Source organism: Hermetia illucens, chromosome 2 (genome assembly GCF_905115235.1).
Source record: "Hermetia illucens chromosome 2, iHerIll2.2.curated.20191125, whole genome shotgun sequence".
Taxonomy (NCBI): Eukaryota; Metazoa; Arthropoda; class Insecta; order Diptera; family Stratiomyidae; genus Hermetia; species Hermetia illucens.
This window is the reverse complement of record NC_051850.1, coordinates 871,266-896,204: the sequence shown is the minus strand read 5'-3', so window position 1 is coordinate 896,204 and position 24,939 is coordinate 871,266. Positions and strand designations below refer to the sequence as shown.

The following is a 24,939-nucleotide window of genomic DNA, read 5'->3' as shown; positions in this document are numbered from 1 at the left end:
TAAAGGCAGGAACTAATTTCAGAGCAACAACTGTAGCCACCATGACAGCTTGATTTGTTTCAAGACTATACCAGATTCTGCCAGTTCCGTTAAATGCTGCACTTCCGAGTAATTTTTAACTCCGTTAAGAAATACATTTTATGGTATTTTTTCAGAATTGCGGGGTCCTAAGTCTGCATCAACTTGATGCCGGATCGGACCAAATGAGGGGCAACTTACTCCCTCCTTTTTTTGGTCCATGGACCCCTCATTTAGAGCTTAGCAGCAGTTCATGGTATATAAACTGTAACGCCCCGAGTGTTGGTTTGTTTACAAATTGTCAATGTGAGTTATTGTAGACGTACCTATCAGTATTGACCCATCTCCGATTCAAAATTTCAGATATTGTTTTGCAATAACAATCAAACCTTTCTATTGAATCGACAAAACTCAATTAAGTGGAAAAATTAATCAAAAAATCAGCTCTGTACCACAGACACAATCCTCCTTCATGCCTACCATAAACAAAATTGAACAGACACGAAACTCCCACGCCTGACGAGATGGGGAGGGAGGAGAGAATGGGGTGATCACCTCTTGTTCACAGTTTTTTTTTGGGACTCGGAATCGATACTTTAATGAAGTGAAGGGATAATAGGAAGTCCTCATTTTATCCTTGCCAGCCATATGAACACCCTTAGCAAAAGTCTCCATTTGTTAGAGCTCGCGAAAAGATGCACACTGCCCACGGTCATGGAAGTCTATGTTGAGAACTCTTAACTCTATACGCGTCGGCTTGTAACTAAACACTAACTGCGGGCAAAGTCGTGAAAATGAAGTCCACTTTCACTTGAATCGTTTACCTTTTCAAGGCTGTCAAGAGAAATTCCGTGTTGAGAGTGCAAATTATGCAGAAAACGGGGTCCGGGGTGAAGATTATATAGTTCTGTCGTGAAAATTATGCAAGCCCTCCCATGACCCCCTTTTTTTCAAAAAATTCAAAACAGTGACTGATGGTTTCGTCCAGAGCAGAGGCTCATCAGAGACTGCCTCACCTCTGGGAACAGCATGACTGAAAGTACTGCAGGTGGTAGTTGCTCCTTTATATGTAATCACAAACGCGATGTGAGTGCAAATTATATCCAAGTGAAATCCGACCAAGTGAATCCAGACCCAAACTAGGCTGAGGCGAAGTTATTTTTGTTTCCGGATTGAGTTTTGAATTTTCAGGTATTTCAAGTATTTGGCTACAAGAGGGGGGCCGTGGAACACAAATGTGGAAGAAAGTTTCTTCCCCATTGGTCCACTGCGAGTTAGGACTCCTTTTTTCCTCAAACAAAAACTGGAACTTTCATTCAGGGCTCCCCAGGGAATCTCCGGACGATCTCCTTTGAGGGAGATGGAAAACTTCCAAGGTTTGTGCTCTATTCTTCGTGGCCTTCACTCTTTTACCTATTTTCTCTTTTCGGTCTATCTGTTTGTTCCTAGCGTGCGTTCTTATTGTGTGTGATTAGCAAAGTGGATCCCAAAACAGATTCGCGTAAATATTGCAACTTTACAATCAAGTGAATAACGCGACCCGCTGCTATATTGAGGAGAATTGCTATGCCCAACTTATCATAATAAGCTTAGTTGTTGGGGATGGCCACGGTGACCATGATAGCCAAGCTTAGCAACGTGAGAAGGGTCTTTTTAGTCACTTAAGTCACCCTCACTTCATCTGCAAATTTCCCGCGTATTATTCCAAAACCCCAAAAAATTGAGTAAACCAGCAAAAAGTTACCGAACGAGTGAAAAGTTTAATTAGAAACCAAAACAAATACCGACACGATCGGACGTGGAGTCCAAAAACTCATTTCCCTCAGTCGTAACCTTGATGCGTGTGAAGTCGAGATCTGTTGTATCAGGTCACCGCTGGCTCAGCCGAACTTTTTGTTATTCAGGCCAATTTTAGCTAGCGAGTTATCATCAGCATATATAACATAACAGTATCATGGAACCCGCATCTATCGCAACTTCCACACGGTGAGTACAACCCTGATCACACTAAGTTATGTCACTGTCCCAACCCAACATTTTCATTTCCACAACTGCTAGGCAGCATTCATATTTTTGGGAACTGACCAGCACTACGAAATATAGAGGGCAACAAAGCGAAGGGTGCAGCGATAGATTTTGGATTCGGTTCATTCAGGCGCTGATCGCAATAGATGTTAGTAATGAAGTGTCACTTCGTCTAAATCGCCCTTATGCATGAAGTAATTGTGCAGTTTACCACTAGCTGAAAGCACCGATCCTTAGTACTTAAAATGTTCATTTCTCGGTAGGTTCCTGTTACTGACAGGGGGTGAGAATCCGGGTCCCGGGGAAACTAATGCCCCCTCCCCCAAATTGCATAATATAATCAATTTTGGTAAAATATGTTTTAATTTCAGTCCCGAGAAACTCCAAGCCAGGCAAACCACCCTCATCCTCAACTTCTATTTCATTTTGACAGTTATCGAATCGGTTTCATTCCGGGGATATCGTAGAGTGAAAACCCGTCTCCAGGGTCCCCACCTTCCGGAATTACACAATCAAATTAATTTTGTTAAGGTCTGCATTACCTCCAGCCCCGAGAAACTGCAAATCGGACAAACCACCCGTGTCCATTCAAAAGTCATCAACTTTCATTTCATTTTTTCCACATCAACCAATAGCATCACATTCTTTGCCAAATTGGAGTATTCACAGAAACTTTTGTCACCAGCATGCGTTGACAGTGTTGACACATTTGGTTATTTGGTGGATATTCAGCCTTAAATGTCCTTATGTCACCGGATAACTGAGTGGTTAGAGCGCAAGGCTGTTTTACGGGAGGTCGCTGAGCACATTGCCTCCTATAGGGTTCTGTACGTTACGGTCTTGAATGAAATGCTCTAACACACTCAAGGCCATCATCCAATATGGATTGTTGCGCCAAAGATTGTTATTATTATTATTCAGCCTTAAATACCTAAAGGTGATGATCGATGACAAGCTGAGCTTGAGAGGACGCCTGGATTATACTAACAGAAACCTACACAAATTTGAAAGATTTCCGAAACAATTGCTAATCCATTTTTAGTCAATGTAGTACTACCACTTACTCATAAATATGATGGAATATTATTTAGGCAAATACAAAAAAAATTTCTGGACTTACTGCTATTTATTGCCGATCATGCTTCGTTAGCTGCAACGGAATCTTTCCCGAAGGGCACTCCAGATCTGAATCGTCCTCGTGAACATTGATCTCCTCCTCGGAATCTGAGTAGCCCAGTTCACAAGGACTACCATCTTCTTCACTTATTGCATTTTTACTAGTTTCCACTGAATTATTATTACTATTCACTGAAAATGATGATTGTTGACCACTAATCTTACTATTACTGCCACCATTATTCATTGGTGAATTGGGCGATTGTTGCTGGGATGTAGAGATGCTTGCCGCGGCTGCATATTGTCGAGCTAAGCCCAGAGCAAAAGCAGCGGCCGACGAAGGATTAACTAGGGAACGAAAGGCGCTATGCTCGCCTCCCATTAATAATGGAGTTGATGCTGTGACTAATGACGTCACGCTTGTTGGTGAAGCCGCCACTGCTGCGGCCGCGGCTGCTGCAATCGCGGCCGCCGCTGATATCGCTGTTGATGGTGTTGTTGGTGAATTCGATGGTGGATTTTGGTGAACGCGCGATTGACTGTCCTGGCTGGCTTGACCAGCAACTCCCACCGCTGGCGTGTGTTGTTGGAGGGGTGCTTGAAGGTGATGAGGCGGTTGGTGAAGACTTTGGTGAAGATGCGATTGCTGTTGTTGCTGCGAGTGATGCAGATGGGATTGATGCGGGGACGAATTTGTAGGGATGAAATTTGTTATTATTGACGGCGGCTGGGTGTTTCCAACTTTTTGCGACATCGCTGTTGACGAAGGTGTTATAGGATTGTTGATAGTTGAAGACGATGAATTGCTGGAAGCTGTTACACTGATTGGTGAATGGTCTGTAGACGGGACCAATGTGGTTTGCGGTGGCTGTTGGGTTGTTTGATGCGCTGTGTGCGGTTGTACCGCTGTTCCGACAATTTGCTGTTGAGATTGTAAGTGATGGTGATGGTGGGGGTGATGTGCCTGTGACTGGGACGGCGGAGGGCTTGCACGTTGTTTCAGCAAATTCATGCGTTGATGACGTCTCCATTTTGCTCGTCTGTTGGAAAACCAAACCTAATTGTGTGATCAATGCGAAGAGATAACCGTTAGTTTTAAAAATGTTCTTTCTCTCATTTTTAACGGAGTGAGATAGATCTTAAAGGACTATCGTGTTTAGGGTTTCAAGTGTATCTTTTACTTTTATATCTGGTTATAATCAGTAAAGATCAAAATTTGTTTGGAAAAAGTAGAATAGAAGAAAGTTGTGTGCTGTGCTTGGAGACGTTCGATTTTTCATTTTAAACCAAACTTTACTTGAAAGAATTGGAATATTGAGGAGAAATAAATTGAACTAATCTGATTCGGATTTCACTCCAACTTCAATCGTTATTGATAAAAACATTCAACAATTACAATAGATCAATCCCATTTTGGAAATTAAAGTGATCCGCCAAGATACATCAACTCGTAAACATTCACTCCTTCTGGGGGGACTTAATTTACTGAGATCAATTGAAGTGGAAAACATGTAAAAATTCCAAGAAGAGTGCGAAAGTAAAGAATACTCTAACAGAGGAGATACGAAGTGCAGTGAATATATTAAGTTAGTAATTCTTACCTGAACACGCGCTTCACTTAGCGATGTTCGCGAAGCTAACCGTTCCCTCGTACTCACACAAGGATAATGTGACTTATCGAATTCCTTTTCCAACTCCTCAAGTTGCTCAGGACTGAAGGTGGTTCTATTTCTTCGAAATTTAGGCTGCTCACCATCGAGTGAACCGGAATCTTCACCTTCCACATCTTTAGAATGAATTTTTATTAGAAACTATTTTTTAGTAACGTGATGCGTTGATTGCTCACCGATTAGGCGATTACCGTCGGGGGAACTTGCTGTGTCGTGACTTCCAGAGCCTGGTGATGCTGCTGGTCCAGATGTGCTGTTTGAGCCAGGCGAAATACCAGTAATTCCCGAGCCGGGTGGCCATAGATGAGCAGCAGCGGCCGCTGCAGCCGTCGGTGGCCATGGGAATCCCCCATATGGGTGTGGTGGATACAACCCGTAGCCGGCGGCTCTAGCGAATTCGGCGGCCGCTCGCTCGGCTGCTCGATTTCGAAGGATTCGATTAATTGAAGACACCGATGGAGCTGTGGCATTCGTACAAACTCCTGTAAGGAATAAAATTAGAAAATAACAAGGTCAGAAGGTATACAACAAACAATCAATAATTAAAGAATTAATGTGCACCAAACGTGGTATGGATTATAACTCCGCAATATAACTATCATTTATCTATACACAAATTCAAGGCAATCATTTTGTATATCTCATGAGGAGTTGGAGGTTCTAACAATACCCTTTTCACGTTGTACCTTCAACATCCTTCACAGCAATTTCCAAATCTGGAGCTCGACTAGCGCATTCTTTTTGTCGCTAAATTTGTTCGTGCAGATTAACCTCATCCTGACTCGTTTCGCTCCTTTACCAGAGCACGCACTCCATATTGGGTCTTGCCGTATTAGCTGAATCTACTTCTGATCAGATATCTTGATCAGGGGATTTCTTTAGTAGTCCCCGAATAGTTGGTGATTGGACATTAACCTTCTTCGTATGGAATAAGCCAAGGCAAAATAAAAAATAAAAGGACATTCTAATCCTTTCTGCACATTCTTCAAACAAACTTTTGATGATTCTACGAAATCCTACCTAAGGTGTTAACACCACATGTGAAAATAATATGCCTTCACACTCTTCACAGAACATCTTAAGATCTTAGGCGGAATGAAGTGGTTCCGTTCGGGATCAAACAGAAGATCGGCAGCGTGTTGAAATTATTTTAAGGGCAATCAAATGAGGTGCAATAAAAAATGTCTGATGGAGTTTTTAGTTGAGTGAATTTCGGCCTTATCTATGTAGCAGCTCCAATTGTATCAAGAGTATCCTGTATTTTTGAGGAGGCACACATATGCATCAGTTCCTCTGAAATTATTGCACCTTGAAGCGCAAGATTCGCGTTTCATAAAGAACAGGTACGAATGCGTGATATGTTTAATCAGGTGTCATGAGATGCAATGTAGGATGAAATAATTTTGCGTCTGGGGCTGACAACAAGTTTCGTTTTCGGAATATTGAGCACGTTTCGGAAAGGTTTATTCAGTCACCCTAAAATGTTAAATGTTCGATTACTGACAGGTTTATAATGAGATCAGAGGCTTAAGATCTGTTTGACACTGAAATTATTTGGTTTTGACTCCTTGATTTCATGCGATGCTTTGAAAGATTCGACTTAATGCGGATGACACCAAGTAAGGGAAAACTCACTGAAAATTGACAAGAGGGAAGTAATGAGCTTCCATTTACGCAGAGATCATGTTTGAATCCAACTTCATTTGGGTTCGTTTTTATTCCCGATGCATAGTTCTATTTGTTTGAAAATGCTGGTACGTTACATGATCATATTATCGTCATACAATATTATCCGACTCGCCAGTGTAATATTCCGGACAAACTCTGCCACCAACCCCAAAGCCTGACATTGATGCAATGATTACACGCTTGTCCACAAACGTACTTGAAACGGAACAAATTGCTGCATAGTTTGAGAGTTATGGCCACATGAAGGACCGGCTGCCATGCAATCCCCCATTTCAGTATCTGTTACCACCCAAACCATAGATACGAATTAAGTTTCGACCAGAACTGAATGGAATATCACAAGCCACATGAGGTCACCCTATCGATAGTTATCTTTGTGTTAGAACTCATACTGGGGTCAGATAAAAACCACTTTCTTTAAAAGGAATAGATACTGAACACGCCAACCACCCTTCCACATGCATGCCCGCATTAGACAAAAGGTGGTCAAGCATCGATCCACCGTGAGGGTGGCGACCAGAAAAAATAGGTTGGCATTAGAACAATTTCGGATACGAGACTAGAGAAAGAAAAAGGAAAATCAATTATAAGGGCAGCCATGATTGTCCACTTTGTTTACGGATTTCCATTGGATAGAAAGAAAGGGTCGGTCGAATGGTATCTATACGCATACGTGGAAATACATTGTAATCCACGACTATCGCAGTGGAAGCAATGAATTAAGCTTTTTGCCTCGAACGGGCAGAAAAAATGGCGTTCGTTTAGGTGTCGGTAATCCATTTGGAATAGCCAAGTATTCATGTTCGCGTAGTCAATGACCATTCAAAGTGCTTCCATGCCGGTTGGCCTAATTTTTGTAGAGAGGCTGCAGAATGTTTGCCGAATTTCAAATGCTTGTACAATATTTTGGAGGACATATGTGTATTTTGAATTGATTGCATCGTATAACCTGTAGTGTTGTGTCATACTCTGAGCCACAATGTATAAAATAAATTTATCCAAGTGGCTCCTGTGAAAATTCCTACTGAATTATTTAAACACTGACACTTAAAATAACATTACTTGTGATAGCTAAGTCGATATTTTATTATCCAAATCCATTGAAAAGTTGATTACCTTAACGGTGAGAAAATCACGCCTACCTGCTCTTTTGGTCATATGTTAGCTTTTCACAAGGATTTCATGATAAGTTTACACACACGCTTTCAACAGTTCTGCACAGTGTAGCTCCGAGGAAGCAAAAAGGGACGATAGAAATCAAAAGTGCTGCTTGGCGTGACTGACGGTTTGCAATCTCTGTTTCAACAACCAGAAAGTAAGAACATTCCGAAGATAATACCTGGAAGACGGAGAGTACTAGCTTTTCCAAAAACGGCCGCAGAGAAATTGTCCGCGGAATAAAGCGAGACTGTGCAGTGTGATGTCATCATCTGTCGTACTTGGATGAGAAAGCGAGGAGTGAAACATAGTCAGTTTTGAATGCAATGGTGATCGTATGACCGCTAAGTTAGGAATCGATGATAAGAGCCCGAAGGAGTTGCAAGACTGGAATGGAAAAGTTACTTTGCCTTGTCTCAGTTTACCTTCCAAAATAACAGCAGCATATGAAACACAGCATATTGCAGCTGCCGAAAGTGAGCAGCATCATGTCATCTTTATATCCGAGAACTGGCTGGGCGATGCCATATTAAAGTCCGGGCATCCCAAAGTGTACTCCATTTTCCGCTGTGACAGGGAGCACGATGCATCTCGTAAGTCCACTGGCCTAATCATGCAAATCTTCTAATCCCTTCCAACAACCTCCCCCATTCTCCCCTTCTACTTTCCTCCTTTATGAATTTCAATACCACCGAAAACTCCTTGGGTCGCACTCTCGATCTCTTCCTCGAGTGCCACCTTTCTTTACTTCCTTGCACATCTCCGTATGTCAAAACTGACACCACCCCCCATTTGCATTTAAAGCGGAACTTCCCCGTTCAAACTCCAAAATTGCGGGCAAGTTTACTAAGTTCAACTTCTGTAAAGCCAACTTTGACAGTCTTAACACAGCTTTAGCATCTATCAACTGGGTCCATATAATATGCAGCTCAACGTGTGATGAGGCTATGCGTTCCACTGTGAAGTCGATGATTAAAAAAACGCGTAAGAGGTACTTGTTGAGTGTCGAAGCCACCCTTGCCCGCGGTTACTTGAAACCGTTTTGGTCCCACACTCGCTATTCTCGTAATCCCGCCCAATCTTTTTCTCCTTTTATCATTTTTGTTGACTCTACTGCCAACACCCTACAACAATCCTGCCACCTTCTCTGCCCCTATTTCTCCTCCATATTTTCTCCCCCGACCATTCCACCCTCTACGCCTCCTCTAGCTGCAAACTGCTCTGATTCCTCTCCTCAGACCTTCCTTAGTTGAAAGTTCCTCATTGGTAATCTTGACACCAGTGTCGGACCTGGCCCCAATGGGCTTCCTAACCTGTTCCTTCTTTACTGTAGAAATCACATTTCCCTCCCCCTGTATATAATCCACAAACAAAATTCTAGAAGAATGCTACTTTTCATATCTCTGGAAAGAGGGAAGGCCCTTCTCTTGCTGTGAACTACCGCCCCATCTCTCTTCTCTCCTCTTGCTCCAAATCCTCGACAAATACGTTTACGGCTGGTTAATTGCGCACTTCACCTCATTATCAAAGAGTAACATGGTTGCGTGAAACACATAGCTACGCTTCAAATCTTCTGATTTTTACCAACGTCGTTAATTTACGACAGGAGGTGCATGGTATTTATACTGATTTTTCCAAAGCTTTGATACCATTGGCTATAATATCCCCCCCCCCCCCCTCCTCAGTCATCACCTGCCTTTCCTCCTATTTCGCCTACCGTTCCTGCAGAGTTCCTTTTCATGGTTGTTCATCCCGTTCCTTCTCTCCTCCCTCTGGTGTTCCCCAAGACTTTATACTTGACCCCCTACTCTTCCTGTCTTTTATCAATGACCTCGCCTCCACCATCCACCACTTCGCGTTTGCTTTACGCAAACGACCTTAAATTATTTGCCTCTGTTTTGCTTTCGCTGGACTGTGCTCTCTTGCAGTCCAACTTGATACTCTGGTCGGTTGGTGTTCGGTTGACAAGCTGACACTGAGTGTCAACAAATGTGTTATTTGCTTGAATCCTGCCCAACATCCTTTTCCTATTTTCTTAGCAACCCCATTCACTATTGACCTCCTTCCAAGACCTGGGTGTAATATTCGATGACGAACTTCGTTTCCATTCCCACTTCGTTGGTACCATCAATGGAACTTTTAAAATGTCTGGTTGTGTCCTACGTTCCCCATCCAACATTACCTCGATTCAGCCCTCTTTAACACTCTTCAACTCAGAACCTACCACGGGTTTACCATCCGTCACGGCTCCGCACCTTCAATCTCCCTTCCCTGCAGCAACGCCTTATCTTACTTGATACGTGTACCGTTTTCAAAGTCTGTAATTGTCTGATGGACTACTCTGCCAACGCTGACATTATTTTCTGCACCGCCTCTCATAATACACGTAGTGCGGACATTTTTGAAGTACCCTTCACGGAGCTCGACATATACTTTCTCTCCCTGGTTCCGAAGCTATGCGGGCCCTATAGCGCCCTAAAGCGTAAGATAAGCCATTTATTTACTTTTCCTTCTGAGGACAATATGTAACAAGAAATTTGTTTTCTGTATATTCATTTAATTTAATAAATAAATAAAATTAAATTAAATAATTATTTATTAAATTAATTTAATTTGTTAAATAAATAAATAGCATATATCTGATGCCTCCTTGCTTTAAGATTTTAGATACACATGTACAGCAACTAGCATCGAAGGTTGACACTGTGATATTGACCATTGAAAGGATCGGATAGCCTTTCGATGGTCAATATCGATGGTTTATAATACCTCCTTTGAAAAACTGAGAAGGCAAACGATTACAGAGTTTGCACATCTGAATGAACTCCAATTTTCATTTATCTATGGTAAACAATTTCAACTATCAAACTAAGCGTCCTGTCTGAAACTGGTTTTGGATACTGAAAGAATTAAAGTTGAGCGAACATCTTACAACAAGCGGGAACGATATTTTTGATCATAGGAAGAATAACAGGTAAGGCATATAGATGGAAACCAAATATGGTAGGCTGAACATATCGTGTTAAGATGAAACCCGAGCTTACCACTAGTATTGTCGCTAAAGGTGCTGCTGGAGCAAGTTGTTAAAAAACTATCGGATGCCATGAATGTTAAATAACTGCCACTGTCTTCTTCAAAAGCAGTTGTACGGGAACGAATTTATTTGGATGAAAATACCACCTGAAGGATAGCAAAAGAGGGCTAATCAGTTGTATCTGGCAGATTATCTCCCAAGCCTAGCGAGTCGAACGAGACTTTTGAAAAGGAATACAATTAGTCAACTGGCATGAGTATGAGGCAACAGAACCCAATTCTATATGAAATACCGTTGTCTATGTTCGGCGGTCAAAGCTGCAATTTAAGGTTGTAAGTCACTGCACACAAAAAAATTATCGATGGCCAAGCACCGGTTGGTGGGATTCCCCTTTAAATTTCAAAGCTCTCTCAAATATTACCTGTAGCACTGTTAATAGCTATCAGCCTGTCTGAAGCACTGCTCATTCTAAGCACACATGAAGACTAAGGGATCAAGATTCTATTATTATCCGGAATACGTTGAAGATGAAAAAATTTCAAAAGGTGCGAATTATGTAGGCATTGACCTAACACTCCAAACAAGGTAGGCAAAATTTAGGCCTTTAATATACATCTTCATCCCCTTACAAAATATGGAGGAAACTCTACACTATACCACGAAAGTCCAGGAACCGAAAAAATGCAAGGTAGGATTAACAGCAATAACAGTAGAAGCAAGAACGGGACCCCACTCGCAACATATTGCAAAATAATAAAATTCGCCCCTACCTAAAAAATCACATGGCGAGAGCCGGTGGTAGAATCCCACCAAAACGGTTTAGAGCGAAAACGCTACAATGCAGATTTTATCATGTCTGGAACACAAAACAAATATCTGCACTTTGAAAAAGGAGCCAAGGTTCAGGCTTCCAAAGAAAAATGCCTTACGGAATCAATAAAGAACTTCCTTCCAAGACATAACTGTCAGAGATTCCAATCAAGAATTCAACCTTAGCTATGGAAAAATACGGAGAAGAATTAAAAAGAAAGGATCTTGACAAAAACAATACGTCCAACTCATGTCTTTGAGGTTCTGGTGACCTAAGCGAAGAAGGCACAGTGATGACCCAGACAGAATTGTTACCACAAATAATGGAATCAACTCAAACCCAATTTCGTCCATTCCAAAATTCGGAATATACAAATAACCCCGCTATATTGAGTGAGTCATACTGTTATGAACAGGCTACAAGTAGTCGTCAACATATACAGAATACTCTGACGAATCTCAAGTTCGAATCTGTGGCGGGAACGAACCATGAACCTGACGCTGGAATCGACCTGGACTGTAATGGTAAGCAAACATCAAGCAGGCGCTAAGCTGCCAACTAGAAGACAGACAAAATCTGAACCGACCGCAAACTATATGGAGAAGAGCTATGGAAAAAGAGGACAAGCAGCCCAAACTGGGGGAAAGCACTGCAAAACCTAGGGTTGGCCCCGATGAAGAACTTTTGTACAGGCGTTATCTAGCAGCGAGAAGTTAAATAGTAGGGATAACAACGCTGGGAGAAACCTATCAAATATACGACTACAGGGGCTCATTTTTGATTTGCGGAAGTGACTTTATATTTCTCTGTGAGGTAGTACGAGTGCCTCTGGATTTAGAGATGAAGAAAAAGACGATCAGACTGGAGACAAACACCGTCAAAAGGAAGGCCAATAGTCTGGTAAGTCAACGTTCTGTTCCTATCTATATCAATGAACAGAGGATTAGGGGCGTTGATTAATTTATATATTTTTTCTATTTTACAATATTTATATTTCTGCCGACAATGATACCGCTTCGTGTCTCTGTTGGAGTTCATCAAGGAAGTGCCCTCTCACCACTCCTCTTTGTCCTTGTTATGGACACCGTCACACGGGATATCCAACGTCCAGCGCCCTACACACTGCTTTATGCAGATGATGTTTTCCTAGCATCTGATAGCAAAAATGATCTCGAGCAACTTGTTCAAAAATGGAATGATCGCCCCATGCAACACGGTCTCAGATTGAATTTAAACAAAACTGAATTTTTGACGACCGATCCCCATGAAACAGGCACAATCACTGTCAGCGGCAGTGATCTGCCCAGAACTGAGCGATTTAAATACCTCGGGTCAACGCTATCAGCCAATGGAGAGCTGCGTTATAAAATTGCTTCACGCATTAACGCAACCTGGATGAAGTGGCGTTCCACAACTGGTGTCCTTTGTGATCGACGTATCAACGAACGTCTCAAATCTAAAATTTACCGCAATGTCGTCCGTCCAGTCGCTCTCTATGGTTCGGAGAGTTGGCCAACCATAAAAGACAATGAACGGCGTCTTGCGGTAATGGAGACGAAGATGCTACGTTGGACTAGTGGCGTCACACGTTTAGATCACATCCCAAATGAGGATATCCGCGATCGTTATGGGGTTGCACCGATCGTGGAAAAGTTGCGAGAGAGGCGTCTTCGATGGTATGGTCACGCAGTTCGTGCAAACGAGAATTCACTTGCCAAGATTTGTCTGAACATCGAAGTCGATGGTAAACGACGAAAAGGCAGACCTAAACAACGGTGGCTTGATACGCTGGATGGGGATTTGAAAGCCTCAAGATTGCACCCAGATCAGGCATTCGATAGAGCCAAATGGCGAAGCCGATCACGACGAACCGACCCCACTTGTGAACGGGACAAAGGCTGAAGAAAAAGAAGAAGAATGCGATTACCACCTGCCGCCACTTTCAATCACGTTGGTCCCAGGGCAAAGGTGAGGCAGCGTCTGGTGAGTTGCCTTTGCCTTGTACGAAACCGTCAGTCAACTTTTTGATAATAGACAAGGCCCACCATCCTGAAGCAAAAACTAGCAAATATTCGCGAATAAATATGCCCACATAGAATTAAAATTATTGGCTTGACTACAAAGTAAGAATATTCATGTTTCCAGAACTGAAAATGTGTATCATCAAATCCACTGAACATATGTACAAATGTTTTGACCAGCCTGGAAAAAAATAGAAGCTCCAATGTTCGTAGGCACACGTCAATAAATCAAGGAACATAATCGCGAATCAAATCTTTAAGAAGCGATACTTATCACTCTAAGACCGTCTGCTACGGAAGAACTTCTTGAACTCGATCATTTATCCATCAATCGTCTGATCAGTTCGAAACGTTCCTCGGTGTATTCTCTTCATATAAAACAACAAACTGAGGAAATCCCACCATTAAGCGAACAGACACGTTTTTAAGAAGGATGTTCCTCAGATAGTTTTGCTGGTTGGGATATGTTGTTAGATGTATGGTATGTATGCAGTTATGTTACTGGCGGATTGGCATTGATCTTAGGCGGTCTCAATCATTTAAGTTTCATTGATCGCGACCAATGTTTCTGGCGTTGATGATGACGGAGCAGCGATTAACTTCTTATTATCCTTTTCTACGTTGCATGTCAGGTTAGATCCTTGCGAGCTGCTACGATCAATATCTGAGCTTCTTATTATTTTTTAAGAGTACAATGCATATCCTTATTAGGGGGTCCGTTACTTTAGATTTTCGTGGGCAGGTATTTCACTAATAACGGAAAAGGATTTTTTTCAAGGAAGGGTGGACCACCTCTATCAAGTAAACTTTAGCCAGTGAAGAAACCTTAGTTTTAACAGTTTGCTTCACCAACCTAAGATAGAGACTGATCAAGGGATGCAAGACTTTATAAAAAAAATACAGACACAAGGTCTTTTGGATGCAGGACAACACAGTATCATTTAACTTAATTAAATCGAATCCTAAATACTCCAAAGCAAAAAATAACCGCACTGCAGTTGTAAAAAAGAAACAAAGTTTTCGAAAAAAGATAAAATTTACGTGGGAGTGAAATGCGGTTTCGGAGGTGACTTTATTTTTTAGATACCTCATTGAAAATCTAACATGAATGCCTGATCTAAGCGAAACAACATAAACTTTGAAAACAACGGAGTGATTCTAGTAATTTTTAACTTGTTTGCTATGCTAAATATTTCCACTACGTGAATCCACCTCACACTATAGGATTAACAAACCGAACCACATTTAAATATCATCAAAGAAATTTGCATATCAATCTGTGCGGCAACGTATATCCGGATGTGCACAATAAATTGATCGACTCCGTCAATCAGCAAAGCCCGCGATCGGTCGGTGGAGGATCAATCAGAATCACTTACCTTCTGAAATAAGCCGTTCACGAATTTCCCACGCAAATATCGTTGGATTCTCCCTTTTGTACTGTTCGATTTTAGATACGACCGCTGGCGTCGCCACTTTTGGCTTCGAACCGCCGATGAGTCCAGGTGGTCGTAAAGTACCTGAAAGGTAAACAAGAGAATAAAATGAAACGCATGCAGAGCAAAAATGAAAAATTTATACATATTAAGATCGTAACTGATATTGAAAGCATCAATTTGTGGATTGCTTCCCCTAACACTTGTTTTGAGCATTATAATGGTCGGCCCAAGTAGCCCTGAAATTGCCCCCAAATTACCTTTATGTAGGTGCAATTACCTACCATATGATCGTCTCCTGCCTTATCAACGAGATCATCTTGAAAAAGATAAGTATAACCACCGAGGGTCCTGTCTCTCGGATATGACCCCTTTCTCTAACCAAACTTGCAGAAAAAGGGTTGGCAATTGGTGTTCGCATAATGGTCAATTATATGCTCCATAAAATTTATTACAACCGACACCTAAGCCATAAAATTATGCTAATTGCAGACTCCAGAGGCTGTTGATTTATCGAGGAGATAATCATATCTGAATGTGTGATTTAACATAGAAGCCGATATACACATTATAGGTTTGGTAGACTTTGAAAGCCACTCAGTTAAACCGTTTTCAAGATATACTTGGTGAAAATCATTGTGAAACTCACTTCGAATGGAACACTTTGATTTCAGTATAAATCAAGAATGTTAGAAATAAGAAGAAAGTATCTGAAAATAGGAAAAGCTCTATATGACTAGGACTCATGACGAAATTAATGTAACCGTGTCATTTACAGAACCAAAGTAAAATTAAGTGATTTGGAGCTGAGCCTTGACGTAAAAAGAACCATGTAGAGCTGTCTCCAATTCGGAAGGAAGGATCTTTGTAATGTGGATTAGATGGATTTTATGGGTGAATGAACACTGGTCAAACCACGGAAGAGTCCATATTACAAAGAACGTAGAACTCGGAGAGTCTGACCACGCTCTGTGTGGCTTTTTCAAGCAAATCAAAGCAGCAGGGGATAGCGCTGCAGCTGGAGTCCCGACCTTGTACCGGAAGACGTATTCTTATGGGAGTAACGATGTCCGATCTGCTCTACGGAGCGGAGGTATGGCCTGACACTCTTGACAAGGAGATTCCTCGTAAGCACCTTCCCCAAAAGCAAAAACGGGGACCTTTGCGAGTGGCGTCTGCTTATCGTACTTTCCGTCGAACCGCCCGTGATAGTGATCGTGGGATTGATCCCATTAACCTCCTTACTAAGGAACGTAGAGCCACCTACAGCTGCAAGAGCGAAGAATTAAGAAAGGTGGTTGGCTGCGGAGAATGTTAACGCAACTATCTTTACAAAACGAGCCAACAGGCCAGATGGAATACGCGGCTCATCCATTAGTTAGATCCGTGGCTGAACCGAACGCATGGTGAGATTCGTTATTCCTTTACCCAACTTCTTTTCAGTCTTACCTCCCCAATGTTGGGATGGCATGATCTCCTGATTGTGTGTTCTGCAATGGAGTGGCAGATGACGCCGAACAAACCTCTTTCTCTTGTGAAAGGTGGGATGACAGCTTTATGCAGACATAGTGGAGCTCTCCAGACAACATTATCAGAGAGATACTCAGGAACCCTAGTAGAGCCGTATTGCGCATTACTTTCGGGTTCTTCCTGTTGGGAAGAAGATTGAGTTCAATTGGTGGAGCGACCGAATGGCAAGGGGCTCTAGGTTAGCTCTCTGATGTTAAAGAGATGTTTAATTGAAAGTCCAACGACGTATGCATTCACTTACCCTACTAAAAATGAAAAAAAAAACTTTTTCTGACCTTCATCTCTCGACCAGACTCGTTAGATACCTACGAAAATCTATCGCACACATCTATCTACCAACTGGAGTTAATGCATTTTTTACATTCAATACGGACACAGCACAGTCGAATTCAGAGCGCATTTTAGCAGATTCATCATGCTAATTTCCTAGCTCCTCCGGAGAGTGGTCGTGTCGAAACCCATACTAGTATTCCGACAGGCCAATTTCGACGATGGGTAACAGTCTATTATACGTGACACTCTCCACCATTTCTCTACTGCATCCAACAGAAAGATCAATCGATATGTTACTGCGCCTCCAGGTGGTTTATTCAGTTTAAGAAACAACGCCTACTTTTACTTTTCCACTGAGAAAGGAATATTTCCCCTTTCAAGCACGCTTCGAAGGCCGGTGGCGGATATGTCGCTCCTCGTTTTCATTACCAGCTTCAAAGCACTATTAGGAATGCCATCCAAACCTGAAGTCTTATTATCTCCGATCCTACCACATACTTTTTGCCGTTTCTCTTCGGTAACTAGAGATAACACTCACCGCTGAGATGGACCACCGTTTATCTTCCACTGTTTTCGTGGGAAAGCGATAGAATGGCGAAAATTTATCCAAAAGTCACCGACTCGTTACTTGAAGTGACTTAGCATATGTTGCTTTATAATTACCACCCTGTAAGCCCCACCCCCAGGAGTCTATGTATGTCGGCATATGCGCATAATTTTTTGAAGCAGTTTCTCTTGCTTTTTCGAATGATCCCTTTAAAACGCCTCCGCAGTTGCCTACGTGCCTCCTCTCGATCATATCTACCGGGTTTTCCTCTGACCCTTTGATAAAGCCTACTTGTCCCAAAACAAACGATTCGCAAAGTTGCAATTTCGTGATTCTCCGGAATTTGGGTTGGGTGCAGTCGCCTTCTGGAGATAACAGCATCGCATGCCTCTGCCACTCATTGGGAGATCTGAGTGACCTTTTTTAAGGCCGTACCATTCAGGATATGTCGGGATTGAGCATCACGAAAAACGTGTCTTCCTCGAACGCCTCGGGTACGCCGTTCCCCCGGGAAATTCACCCGGCATTTTTTGAGAATTCTTTTTCGAACTCAATTCGTTCTTAATCTCTGTAATTAAAATGCCATCTCCATGATTTCAATGGCTTATTAGTTATGGCCACATCGATGTCTTTCTCGCGGATGGTGTCAACGTCATAGCAAATTTGCGCATACCGGTTACCTAAACACGATAGACTTATTGGTTAGGTGTCGCATCCGCTAGCGAGTCTCCCAATCTAATAACCTAACTTAAAGAAATACTATTTAAGTGATAAATTGAGTATAGTATTCTGTCATCACACACATCTCACTGGATTCATAAATACTTTTCTGCATTTGGGGGCTTGTCCAAGAGTCAGAGGCATCTCCGGATAGATCGGACTGTAACGATTTAGAAAAGTGTTTTTTACGTGGTTTTTGTGACAAAACCTGGCGGAAAGGCACAGCATCAGCAAAGTTCTGAGAGTATAAACGAAGAACGGCGGTGGCTAAAAAAGAGCTACAAACATTTTCGACACTCTGGACTTGGGCGAGTTGCCCAAGATCAGATAAGTCAGATAATTTAGAATTGAGTAATACTAATTTGCACTTAAGATATAGGAATGAGAAGATATCCACTTGAGGCTACATAGTAACTTACCGACGGAATAGAATGGCGGAAAAAAATCAAGGAACAGAAACAAATATCGAAATGACGAAGGCTCGTTTCAGACATATACGGTTCCATTTGATTCTTTTTGGTTTCGTTCGCAACCTAAAACAAACCTAACTGAATGAAAACCTTTCACACATACATGGTTTCATTGGGCAAACTGCTCATATCCAAATAAAACCCGACAACTTTTAACAACTCAAAATTCACTCCTTGTGTGATCAAAACCTAAAATGAACCGTGCGTATGTGAAAGAATTGATTGCTTTTTGTTCCATGCACTCGAATTCGAACAGTTTTGAAACCTGATAAAACCTATTCATGTCGTGGGAGCATTCGGTTCAATACGGTTTCTATTAGGTGCCGAATAGACGCCGAATTGAAACATAAACACCGATTTTCACTTAGCGGCAGCGATCTAAACTGGACCTGAAATGAACTGAATCGAATGGAACCATATATCTGTGAAACGAGCCGAAGAATGGAACATTAGAGTGACAAAATGGCCATCACCAGGATCCTAAGTTTTAATATTGTCATTTAAAGACGTCCAAGACACACGAGCGAAACTTTTAGTCATCAGTGGTAAAAGTGAACAAGTGGTTCCCGAAATGTCAGACAAAGGGTCATTGAGGAAAAGGACAAAAGCTCACTGAGGAAGAGGACAACTGGTCCTCGAAATATCGGTATATGAGCAATAAAAACACTTTTTTTTTATTTGGCATTTAGAAAACGAAATTTAGTCCTTTTTTCCACCTAGTTTTCGTAACTATCCGCAAAATTAGAGTGAGTGTCAAAAATTGAATAGGAAAGTACTAATCGAGGCCTTTCATTTGATACCCCACGTGACTATATTCGGTGAAAAAAAATTGTACACCCCTCTTTTATATGTATGGAGACCCCCCCCCCCTAAATTCAACCTAGAAGGATATCACTCACTGTATGTCTGGGGGTCCACAGTTCCCACCTTCATACCAAATTTCGTGTCAATCGGTATAGCCGTTTCTGAGAAAAGTGCTTGTGACAGACAGACGGGCAGACAATTATTGGTGGAATAGTGAACTTGCCAGCCTTCGATCGATTTGCCACAGAGCCAGACGAACGGCTCAGAGGGCAATAGATAGGATCGATCAGGGGCAAAAGGAGCATGCCTATAAGGAAGCTCGCAAGAACCTCAAGCTCGACATCCAGCGGAGTAAGAGGGAATGTTTTAAGGAGCTCTGTTCGGAAGCGGACATAAATCCGTGGGGTAGCGTCTATGAAATCGTGACAAGACGATTCAGAGGCCGATCGTCTCCGCAGATCACGTGCCCTATACTCTTATTGAAAATAATCCAGGAGTTATTTCCCCAGCAAGAGGGGGGTACCGACACCTTCCAACGCCCCCTGAATGTGACGCCAATTCCACCAGTCACCAGGGACGAGCTGATGGAGATTTGCAGTTGAATAGGTCACAGTAAAGCCCCGGATCTGGACGGCATACCCAATAAGGCCCTCAAACTGTCAAATGTAGACCGGATATGTTCGCGGAACTATTCGAAACGTGCATGTCGGAGGGTATCTTTCCTGCACCATGGAAGCGGCAAAAGCTGGTGCTGTTGCCTAAGGCTGGCAAACCGCCAAGGGAACCGTCCTCCTATAGACCCATATATCTTCTAGATACTATGGGGAAAATGTTGGAGTGGGTCATTTATAATAGATTACTTCCAGTCGTCGAGAGCCAAGGGGGCCTTTCAGATAGGCAGTATGGGATCCGTAAAGCCAGATCAACCCTTGATGCTATCAAAATGGTTACTGGCTTGGCCGAAAATGCATTTCACGGAAGAGGTTGTACCAGCAAATATTGTGTGGTGGTGAGCCTGGATGTGAGGAATGCATTTAACTCGGCCAGTTGGAACCTTATACGAAAGTCTTTGGCGACGATTGGTGTTCCCACCAACCTCGCCGCTATTATCGATAGCTACTTGAAAGAGCGGACACTCTGGCATGATACCGATGATGCCTAAAGATACCTAAAGAGTACGTTGTCTCCGCGGGTGTCCCACAGAGCTCTGTACTAGGCCCACTACTGTGGAACATCATGTATAATGATGTACTCAACCTTCCGGTTCTGGAGGAGGCCACGGTGGTGGGTTACGCCAATGATATAGCACTGGTTGTGGTCGCAAAGCATCTTGAGGATGCTGAGTTGTACTCAAACGAAGCAATCGGTGTTGTTAAGGCTTGGTTAGGGAGTGCTGGACTGGCACTCGCGGAGGAAAAGACGGAAGCGGTCCTCATTATTAAGCGCTGCAAAAGAAATTACGCCTGAATTAGAATCGGGAATCGTATCATCACTTCCAAGCCAACCATCAAATACTTGGGGGTGATGATAGACGGAGGACTTAATTTTAAGCAGCACATAAAGCATACTTGTAAAAGAGCATCCACCATGAGTGTTGCTCTGGCAAGGATGATGCCGAACGTAGGAGGCCCGCGGCATATTTGCAGGCTGCTCATAGCCAGGGTGGTGAACTCTATCATGCTGTATGCAGTCCCAGTTTGGGGAAAAGCACTCCAGGTTTTAGGCAATCTACATAAACTGAGTATGGTTTACAGAAGAACATCCCTAAGGGTGTGTTCTGCGTTCACGACCGTCTCAGACGATGCAGCGTTCGTCATATCGGGAATGATGCCGGTTGACATCCTGGCAACCGAAATGATGAACATTTATAACACCAGGTCCATCCCTCTCTTATCTCAAGTGAAAAAAGCCGAAAGAGAAAGATCCATAAGCAGATGGCAACAGCGATGGTACCAGTCAGAAAAGGGTCGTTGGACTTACATGTTGATCCCTTCCATCGGGGAGTGGTTAGAGAAAAAGCATGGGGAGATCAATTACAATCTCACCCAGTTTCTCATCGGCCATGGAGGATACCGTCAATACCTGTACAGGTTTAAATTGGACACCTCGCCTAATTGTCCAAACTGTTTTCTTCCAGTGTCCTAGATTCGTGGAAGAAAGGAGGAACCTAGAGGAAATTCTAGGTGAAGTGCTATCACCGGAAAATTTTGTGCGGAGAATGGTAGCCTGTCAGGAAGACTGGGATGCGATCAATTCCATGATCGCTGTAATCCAGGATAAACTGCGAAAAGCAGAAGTAGTGAGGAAGACATGATTACGAACCCCGCGGGTAGACGAAAGGAGACCTAGCTAAAGTAAGCTAACTCCGCCCCGGGAGGTAGGGGGGATTCGGGGGTGGTTTTAGTGATTAATTATAATCTCACCCAGTTTCTCACGGGGCATGGAGGATATCTCTACCTACCTATCTCTATCTACCTTCACAGGTTTAAATTGGAGACCTCACCCAACTGTTCAAATTGTGATGGAGTGCCAGAGGACCCAGAGCATGTATTCTTCTACTGTCCGAGATTTGTGGAACAAAGGAGAAATCTAGAGGAGACTCTAGGAGAGATGCTGGTACCAGAAAATCTGGTGCCGAAAATGCTAGCACATCAAGAGAATTGGGATGCGGTCAACTCCATGATCGCATCTATTCAAGATAAAGTGCGAAAGGCAGAGGAAAGGAAAAAAGCACGGTCACGTGCGCCGCGTGTAGAAGAAATTTCTTCCGCACCATAGTCCCAGGTTTTGTAGAGTGAAAGGACGATAATATGGGACGGTGTGAAAGATACAAACCCTTTATGAATAACAGCACAACATCCCTTGACATCAGACTTAACTGCCGTGATTTATTCGATTTCCGACATACTCTAACAAGTCTATCGAACTTCAAGCCTTTCAAGTTGAAAATGCTTGTATAACAATTAAATTAAGTTGTACTTGGACATAAAAAGGTAATACAATCTAACTACAATAAAATTGTTTAGCAATTATAGATGTAAATTCACCACACATCGGAAGTTCATAACATATAAAGTCTTTAGCATCAGCAGAAACAATTAACTGAGCGTTCTCCCGATTAAAATCAAAAAATCACCCAACAATCATAAATCTTGCTGCAAACACAAAAAAATCAATGCAAATTTATCCCTTGTTCATTGTATCAAGGCTTTGACGAGTTTATCAGGCAAACAAATCCACGCTTGCCTTTTACCTGAGTTTTGACTCCACTCAATGTTTCCATTAACTTCGCAGGTGAATGTACATATTACCTGCAGTAATATGAATGGGAATGGGAAAGCCGTGGATAGTTTTCAGCTTTCGTCACAGATACATCATGAGCTGATGTTGCAACGTACATGAGTGCAGGCATGGGGGGAGTCGGATAGAAGATAAGAACAAAACGGATGCAATAGACAACAATCTACTTGAAGTAATTGAGCCAAAACTAGTTCCTAACTCCTCTAGTTGTAGCGGAGGATGCGTTGACTCGGACTGCATTTTTTGAATCGACTGAAGTATGAGTGAGCCTAATGGATTTCCTACAGCTTTACATCTATGAGAGAACCAAGTTGCTACTATCTTTTCGCCGAAATACCATTCCCTAAATTGGCTCATCTACAACCTTATTCACTCCTTCATTGTACGGAACATCTGAGAAGAAACTCTGCACCCGAAATATGTCTACCTCCGCTACTATATGACCCCACGTATTCCCGCAATATGTCTCTTGGATACTCTACCCTATTGTTTTCGATGATATCCTCGCTTCCGAAGAATTCAATCGCATTATTCAATGACTGCAAAATAACAGCATCTTTGTTCTTCCAATATTTTCCCAACGGTGAGCAGATTTATGTAACTTTACGCTGCTAATTACGTTTCCATCTCGCTAATTAGATAAAAGGCAGATACGTGTGGACAGCGGATTGAATGGAAGCTTGTTTAGTGCATTCCATAAACTGCCAGATTGCAATGATTTCAGTCTTATCAGTTCTGAAGATGTGAATGATATTTCCGGAAACGATAATTTATCGATGTTGTGTTATCGATGGTTAACTGTAATTAGTTGTGTTGCAGATTAAAAAGTCAGCGAAGTTTATTGGAAACGGGAATGAGCCTCAGTAGTATGGAGTGAGAAAAAGTGTTACAAATTAGAAATCCAGATGCATTCCCGCTTCCCATATATACAACTTCAACCAATGCCAGGCAGCGCAGAACCTACATCCTTGCAAACCATCCGTGAGAAAAACATTGATTTGGCTGCAATTAGTGAGCCATACGTAACCACGGTGGTTGCATTTGGATCAAAGCCCAAACGGGCTAGGCAGCACTATGGGCTCGTGCAGAACAAACGTTCGAGGAAATAATGGAGCACCCGGAGGGAGACATCATCAGAGCGAAGATAAAAGAAGTCCACATCTACAGTTGCCATGCTCCACCCAACGCAAAACTTGCCGAGTATGAACAGATGCTGAACGCTCTGGTTTTGGATTCAGGAGGACGTTGTCCGAGCAAAATAGCAGGCTTGAATTGGGTAACCGTACAATGAATGTGGGAACACGTGTTCTCCTGGAAGCATTCGCGGAGCTAAACGTAGTACTCGCGAAAGTTGGGGCCTCGTAATCCTTCAGAGGAAGCGGCCTGGGGTCTATAGTGGACCCGACATACGTGAGTGTCGCTTTTGCCAGTAGAGTCGCGTGGTATATCAGTGAGGTGATTGCGTCAAAGTAGGCAACCCAACTACTGTTTGAACAATGAAATCGCAAGTTTGTGAATCGCATGTTTCCGAGCAAGGAGGCTCTACAAGAGGCTCAAGGGAGAAAGTCCGGTGGCGATGGTCGAGAGGAGGCACACAGGCAACTGCGTGATTGCCTAAAGGAAGCCATTGGAAGCGGTAAAACGAGCTGCTTGAAACAGGTATGTGAGCATGCCTATATAAACCCTTGAGGTGAGGTCTACAGGGTGGCAATGAAACGGCGGAGATCAACCCAAGTGACTTGCCCGCGCCTTCTGTTCCATCACCACGAAAATAGGGGAAGGCAAACGGTTGTCCAGCTAAATGAACGCATAATACCTCCGATAACAGTGAAGGAACTGCGGGAGATAGATTTGGATGGCATCGCCAAACGAAGTTTGAAGCTGGCAGTGAAGACTAGGCCCGACATTTTGCCAACAGCTTCCAGGCGTGCCTCAAAGAAGAAATATTCCCTGTCCAGTGGAAAAAGTAAAATTTGTTGTTGTTCATGCATCATATCGTCCTACCTGTCTGCTGGATACAACCATCATTGAAAACAGCAATGGCTTATCGGAGCACCACTTTGGTTTCCGGTGTGCCCTTTCTACGGCGGATTTAATAAGCATGGTAGTGAACCTGGCAAAAGGCTCACTAATTGCTGACGCTCGATGTCAAAAACGTATTCAACTCGGCCAACTGGAACAGAATGACAGGAGCGTTGGCTAACATAGGTATCCCTGGGTATTTACCGAATTTGGTGGAAAATTACCTCTCAGAGAGGACTCTCTGGAAGGGGGCGGATGAAGGCCTCAAAGAGTACATTGTCAAAGCCGAGGTGCA

General features: G+C 42.7%; 1 protein-coding gene across 2 annotated transcripts in view; it reads right to left on the bottom strand.

Annotated features, from left to right (window-relative positions):
- Positions 1-2,875: 2,875 nt before the first annotated feature.
- LOC119650153 (paired box protein Pax-6-like) overlaps positions 2,876-24,939 on the bottom strand; it is an 89,018-nt gene continuing 66,954 nt past the window's right edge. Inside the window, exons 3-6 of one of the 2 annotated variants that reach the window (XM_038052694.1) lie at positions 14,922-15,062; positions 5,006-5,311; positions 4,761-4,945; positions 2,876-4,216 (exon numbers count right to left, since the gene is read on the bottom strand). In XM_038052694.1, coding sequence (XP_037908622.1) covers positions 3,170-4,216; positions 4,761-4,945; positions 5,006-5,311; positions 14,922-15,062 — 1,679 coding nt within the window. In that variant the 3' untranslated portion in view covers positions 2,876-3,169. The remainder of the gene's footprint in view (positions 4,217-4,760; positions 4,946-5,005; positions 5,312-14,921; positions 15,063-24,939) is intronic. The other variant, XM_038052695.1, reaches the window with a different exon arrangement.